The sequence below is a fragment of the Haliotis rufescens genome, unplaced genomic scaffold (genome assembly GCF_023055435.1).
Source record: "Haliotis rufescens isolate VD_foot unplaced genomic scaffold, xgHalRufe1.0.p SCAF_34, whole genome shotgun sequence".
In the NCBI taxonomy this organism is placed as follows: Eukaryota; Metazoa; Mollusca; class Gastropoda; order Lepetellida; family Haliotidae; genus Haliotis; species Haliotis rufescens.
The window spans coordinates 302,533-310,000 of NW_025964046.1; the positions used below are offsets into that span (position 1 = coordinate 302,533).

General features: G+C 38.2%; 1 protein-coding gene across 2 annotated transcripts in view; it reads left to right on the plus strand.

Annotated features, from left to right (window-relative positions):
• The window catches only part of LOC124123828 (neural cell adhesion molecule L1-like), a 61,423-nt gene that overhangs the window by 48,943 nt on the left and 5,012 nt on the right, over positions 1 to 7,468 (plus strand). For both annotated transcript variants that reach the window (XM_048380967.1, XM_048380966.1), the window contains exons 8-9: positions 2,115 to 2,301; positions 4,737 to 4,873. In XM_048380967.1, the coding sequence (XP_048236924.1) occupies positions 2,115 to 2,301; positions 4,737 to 4,873 (324 nt within the window). The remainder of the gene's footprint in view (positions 1 to 2,114; positions 2,302 to 4,736; positions 4,874 to 7,468) is intronic.

The following is a 7,468-nucleotide window of genomic DNA, read 5'->3' on the forward strand; positions in this document are numbered from 1 at the left end:
AAATTCCCTTATTCTTCCTACGATTATCTTCCCATGCATATTTTGAAAATGTTGAGCCAATATCTTGAACGAAAAGACAAATAGATAGCTCAAAATAGGAGAAAATGCTACACTGTGTAAAATCTGTATTTTGCTTTTTTTACATTTCTAACAAGTGCAGTTTTTCGAGCACAGCGTTCGTTTTTACACCTAACTTATTTTGCTTGATTTAATCCAGCCACTTCGTATTGGTGACAAAGACCATTGGTCATTTGATTCTCAGATGTATGAGGAATTCAAGGATGTATGTATGGCAGCTAAGTTTGAAATATACGTGATGTTACAGGCTCCTCATAACCGGTGTACCTGACACGTGATTTTGTAAACACTATCCAATATGGCGGAAAGTTGACTTCGGCGTTCGTGTTTGCGTATTTTCCAAAACATTCGAAACGATTCTCGGGTTATCGGAGACGGTTTGGAATGATCATTGGTAATTTCATAAACGACAGATACCTATGATCACTAATATGCTATTTTTGAAATTCATTTCTCCGAGTAAATACCCGAAATTTAGATTTCAAAACATGCTGTAAATAACGCCGTGAGTGGTGATTTAGTTACATGTAAAAAATGGCGACATTTACAATGTACCTAATTTTCAGAGGTCATTTTCAGTACTTGTACTTGGCCTAAAATGCCAGTGAATGATATCACAGGGAATTCCCCACCTTATTCAAAACTGTGAAGCGTGTTAGTGTGCATGGTATCTTTTGAATTTTATTCGACTTCAAAGTGAGGGTTGTCTAGGAGGGACATATATGTTCCTGTGGCATCCAGGGGGTTAACATTGGTAATTTGTGTGAGCATTAATAAATGATGTGAACATTGCCAATTTGTGTGAACATTAATCAGTAGAGTGTACAAATTTATAAATAATGCGACAAAACCCTATTCTTATGAGATCCCTGCTAAAAGCAGAGAGATTCCGACTCTGTCATGAACATTTTATCCATTTTAGCTATAATTAAGGGTAACGCTATTTTTCAGGGCATTATCATTTGTAGAAGCCCGAGGTTTTCCATTAACTGCCCGACGAAGGAGAAACCTTGGGCTTCTGCAAAAAAGACCGCGTTACCGTTATTATAGCTAAAATGGATGGAATTTGTTATCAAATAAAAAGAAACAACAACATCGGTTTTGAAACATTTACTGCAATCAACAGGAATGTCAATGACCACATTTTACAAATATGGAAACGTCATAGAACAAACTAGATGACGTCACTATAATGCGTGACGTCATTTTCTCTTCCCTATGACGTCATTATCAAGTTACAGTGGCCAGCTCATTTCTGATAACGTGCGGGCGGTTTAATGATAATTCTATCCATTTTAGCTATAATGAACATCAACTTGACGTCACCTTATAACGGCCGTGATTATGGCCCGTTGTCAAACAATATGAGGTCATTATCAAGTTACAGTGGTCCGCTCATATAAGGGTAACGCTATTTTTCAGGGCCCCGTTCCACAAAGCGATCTTAGCACTAAGGTGATCGTGGACTTGTCCCATACTCTAACATAGGTTTACGATCATCGTAGCGCTAAGATCGCTTTGAGGAACGGGGCCCAGGTCATTATCATTTGCAAAAGCTCGAGGTCTTCTATTTAAGACCTTGGGCTTCTGCAAATGATAATGCCCTGAAAAACAGCGGTACCGTTATTAAAGCTAAATTGGATAGAATTTGTTATCAAATAAATATAAATAACAATATCGATTTTGAAACATTCAGCGCAATCAACATGAATTTCACTGACCCACCTTTACAGATATGGAAACGTCATAGAACAAACCAGATGACGTCACTATTGAACGTGACGTCACCTATCCCTATCCCAATGACGTCACCTAACAACGGGCGTGATAATGGCCCGTCGTCAAACAATTTGAGGTTATTATCAAGTTACAGTGGCCCGCTCATTTCTGATAACATGCGGGCGGTTTAATGCCCACTAAGTCATGCCAATCCATTCTCTTAAGACACGCCGCGATACGACTGGAATACTGTTAAAAGCGGCGTTAAACCCAACTCACTCACTCACAATTGTCATGGTTAATGTTGTGTGTTTCAGATACCCCCGAAAGCGTTATTGTTCCAGCGCAGGATAGCATGAGGCGAATGAAAGACGCTACTGCATCTATGTATTGCAAAACCAAGGGACTTTCAGACGAAGAATTGCAGGATGCCAAGTTCGAATGGCTGGACAAAAATGACAACATCATTGGACCTTACATTAGAAATGATCCCAGACACGACAGGTACTGTACTAACAGTTATAATAAATTATGAATATTTATGTTATTGTTACAGTGCATATATTGCCCCCCCCCCCCAAAAAAAAAAAATTAAAAAAAAAAAAAATCAGTGAACAGTTTAAGATTTAAAAATATATTAAATAATGTTTTAAATGTATATAACGGTTCTAAATATATGGACGTGACTCGGAAAATAAATTAGCCCGTAGTTGTGTTTCGGAAATTAGCTCCTTTGTTCGCATGCTGAAAAAGCTTCATTGGGTATTTACGCAAGCGGTTTTTATACATTTGAGTTTTTCTTTTAATGCATGCGTTTTGATCATCTCATTATTATTATTATCATTATTATTACTATTATTATAATTATTAATATTATTTTTATAATAATAATAATAATAATAATAATAATAATAATAATAATAATATTTCATTTCATTTCATTTCATTTCATTTCATTATCATCATCATCATTATTATTACATCACTGGACCTTACATTAAATATGATCCCAGACACGACAGGTACTGTACTAACAGTTATAATAAATTATGAATATTTATGTTTCTGTCTCTGCTGCTGAATGAAGTGTACCCTGGGAACGTTTCTGTAACCAGAAATGTACCCTCTCTGCGTAGCACTGGGCGAGTACATTGACAGGTGCGCGAAACTGGTTGCTCTACAGATAGAATTGCAAACCGCTGTAATGTCATGTTAGTACCTGTTTAAGTGGGAACTGTCGAGCTGCGCGAACCACATCAATCAACGATGTAGACTTTATACTTGAAGTGAGCCTGGAACCGGTTTTCTCGCCTTCTTGAAAGGCCTCATCCATCTCCACCAGGTCCTATATCGGACATTACAAGGATAACGTTTGTAAAATTCCTCACGTGTCTCTCAATATATGCCATTAAGGTACATTGTGTGTCCCAAGCTGGCTTCATACCTTTTGTGAAACTGGAAATTGTTTCGCGCAGTGTGAAAAAAGACCCTCTCTCGGCTGCCTCAGTGCTATTCCGTATTGGTAGATATTGGTAGGTTTTGGTAGATATTGGTAGAGTTTTGAATACAGGAAATACCCAGGGTAGATTGCTGTATCAGCCTCCGCGCCAACAACCCTTTCAAGGTTATTGCCATGGAAGCGTTGACATTTACGAGTCCCGTGATAGTATTCGAACCACGGACTTTCTGATCCGAGGTCAGACGCCTTTTCCACTTCGCCAAAGAGGCCAAAGTGTCATCTGTGGTATGACTCCACGTCCTGCTGCCTTCAAACAGAAGGTCGCATAGAAGGGTGCTGAGTCTTATTTCGCTCAAATTTGATATAAACGTGCTCAGTGGGATTCGAACAACCGAGCTGATTCGTGGCCGAGGATTAATAAGATTTCTGAATTCAGTAACAACAGTAACGTACATGTATTTGTTACATTAAGTCATTTCATTCAAATTTGTTTGGTATGATTATGTCTTATGATTATTTTAGGATGGAAGGTACAGTTACCAAATAAAATATGCTGAAATATCAATTCATTATGACCATATTTCATAATCTATTTTTTAAAGTAACCCTCCTTACATTAAAGATAACTATTTAAAGAATATAGTACTTAAAGACATTGCAACAAACCGAATAATCAGGGGGGAGACTTTATACTGAGGGGGGCGCGAAATATATCCGCCCGGGGGAGATTTTATTTCAGAATAGATTCTCCCGGGGAGAATCTGTACCGGTATAAAATCTCCGGGGGGAGAATTTGTACGGGGGAGAGTTTATACCGGGACACCGGAAGCCTTTGTCCACAAATGCAAAAGACCCTTCGGCAAGCTGAACGTAAGTATGTCATCTTGTGGACCACTCGACACACTACACCAGTATTAACATGTCCCTTGCCCCATGTTCTGTGTGCAGGGTCTACACACTGGCATTGACCGATGTTCTGTGTGCAGGGTCTACACACTGACATTGGCCGATGTTCTGTGTGCAGGGTCTACACACTGACATTGCCCCATGTTCTGTGTGCAGGGTCTACACACTGACATTGGCCCATGTTCTGTGTGCAGGGTCTACACACTGACATTGGCCGATGTTCTGTGTGCAGGGTCTACACACTGACATTGCCCCATGTTCTGTGTGCAGGGTCTACACACTGACATTGGCCGATGTTCTGTGTGCAGGGTCTACACACTGACATTGCCCCATGTTCTGTGAGCAGGGTCTACCCACTGACATTGCCCCATGTTCTGTGTGCAGGGTCTACACACTGACATTGCCCCATGTTCTGTGTGCAGGGTCCACACACTGACATTGCCCGATGTTCTGTGTGCAGGGTCTACACACTGACATTGCCCGATGTTCTGTGTGCAGGGTCTACACACTGACATTGCCCCATGTTCTGTGTGCAGGGTCTACACACTGACATTGCCCCATGTTCTGTGTGCAGGGTCTACACACTGACATTGCCCGATGCATCCCGTCTTCAGCTTGACCAGTTGACCAGTGGAGATCAGGGGACATACACCTGTAGATGTACAGTCGGAGGCAACATCATGATCAACGCCATTCAACTCATTATCTACGGTAATTGTGAACAGCGTGAATGAGTGAGTTTTGTTATAAATGTAGTAAACTGTATATCCGATTTTGCTCTCAGGGAGCGCCGCATAACCCACCTCACAGTTGCGGGACGTCGCAAGTATGTCTCATTGCGATCATTTGAATGTGGTTGCAAATTTTGCGACGTTTTTTTCATTCGGTTTGAAACACACTTGCAACTTGTAATACAGTAAACTACGGTTATAACGAACTCGAGGGGTCCACTAATTTTAGTTCGTAATAAACGTAGTTCGTTTTAAGCATACACACAGCATATATACAACAAATAGTCAGGACTAAAACATAAGTTCGTTATATCATTCAGTTCGTTATAAGCGTGTTCGTTACACACGTAGTATACTGTATATCCGAACTTATTTGTAAAGGAAGTTAGAACGATAGGAGTGCACCATTTAACCTTAGTAAAGAACAAAAACTGTTCAACACAAACAAGATCTTGTCTACATGTTTCTCACTGAGATTGTTCAACTAATGGTGTCGGATGCTAACAACCCAATTAGTTTACGATGATACTTCAAACTACAGGGTGCGATAACAATGATATCCCGGGGCACGTGAAATATCAGAAGGACAGGTCAAAAGCCGTAGTCCAGTAATTCAAATGTCCAGGTTCAACAAAATTGACGGAAAAGGTTTATTGCTGGGTTTTGGTGCCTTGGCACCTATACATTAAAATAAAAAAATAGTTTATCAAATTCGGACATGGGGAACCATCCGAAAAAAGGTCAAATCCAAGATGGCCGCCAACAAAAGTAATAATAGTCATAAACGTGGAACCAATAACAATAAAAAACATTTATGGTGAGTCTATCTATATAAGCTTGGCAGGATAAATGCAAAGGAATGTATATTTAACAATTTTGAAAGAAAAATTCACATGGAAATTTAAATAATGCTTCAAAATGACGAAAAAGTACATAAATTTGTTAATATCAGTAATTCTTGCAGAACATGAACCAATTTATTATCATGTTGACTTTTTATATATAAAATTATACAGTTTGTTGTCTTCACATAAATAACCAAGTTAGAAACAAATATAATTGAAAAAACACAAAGTATCCCCTTCTTCAAAATGGCGGCCGAGCAAACAGTGTTTTAAAGATAGACCTCAAGAACATAAAGGTATGTATAAGCTATTTTTCTTTTAAAGCTAATATGAAATCTTGTATAATATGTAGTTGATTGGCTCTAGAGAGGAATAACTGATGAAAATATGGACACTATGTTACTGGGTTAAAGATTCGTAGAGATACTGATCTTAGTTCACAGAGAAAAAGGTTACCGTATTCGACGTAATAAGCGCGCAGGGCGCTCTCAAAATAAGAAATAGGGGGCTCTTATTAGAATATAATTTTGGTGGAAAAAACAGAGTTGAAAGATAGATTTCGTGGTTTATGCTGACGGCCTGACTGTTTATATACGACAGATATATTTTTTCAGAATTTAATTGCACATAATTAAGAGTGCATATAACACACGAGTGAATATGAGTGAAAAAATAAGTCTTGTGTACATTGATCAATCGGAAGGGGTGCTAATTGGGATTGTTCACTTGCCAATATATTAGAAATAACGCCGTGGGCTCTTATTAGAGCGGGGCGTTTATTACGTCGAATACGGTATATGTGCATGTCTTCTGAGCACCTATAATTTAACGACGAAACGAATCACAAATCTAAGCAAGTTACTGTGGAAAATCTTTTATCGCTGATGCCTGTTTCATCATTGAAAGGCACACAGATAAAATTACAATATGACTTTGGAAGTATACAGTGTCCAATAATAATTGGGTTATTACAGTTTGCATTGTGTAACCAATATGTTCACACTCATGTCTTCATCACTCTATTGCACCCCCCCCCCCCAAAAAAAAACAAAAAAAATAAAAAAATAAATAAATAAAAATAAATAAAAATAAAATAATAATAAAAATAAAAATAAAAAATAAAAATAAAAATAATAACATAATAAATAAATAAAAATAAATAAATAAAGATTTAAGTTTAAGATTTAAAAATATATTAAATAACGTTTTAAATGTATCTAACGGTTCTAATTATATGGGCGTGACTCGGAAAGTAAATTAGCCCGTAATCGTAAAAGCTTCATTGTTGTTTCTTTACATTTAAGTTTTTCTTTTAATGCAAGCGTTTCTGTATGCAAGTTGATTGAAAGTTATTGGGTTTTGATCATCATCATCATCATCATCATTATTATTATTATGATTATGATTATGATGATTATTATTATGGGAGCCTGGAAACTGTCGCGATGTAGGAAGACGGAAGCACATCTACCAGGTCCAGGAATATAAATATTATATCAGTGTCATTACATGTCAAAAGCGACCCGTGAAGGTTCCGGGGTAGAACAGGTCATCAGCAACCCATGCTTGTCGTAAAACTATGCTCTTAAAAGGCGACTAACGGGATCGGGTGGTCAGGCTCGCTGACTTGGTTGATGCATGTCATCAATCCCAATTGCGTGGATCGATGCTCATGATATTAATCACTGGATTGTCTGGTCCAGACGCGATTATTTACAGACCGCCGTCAT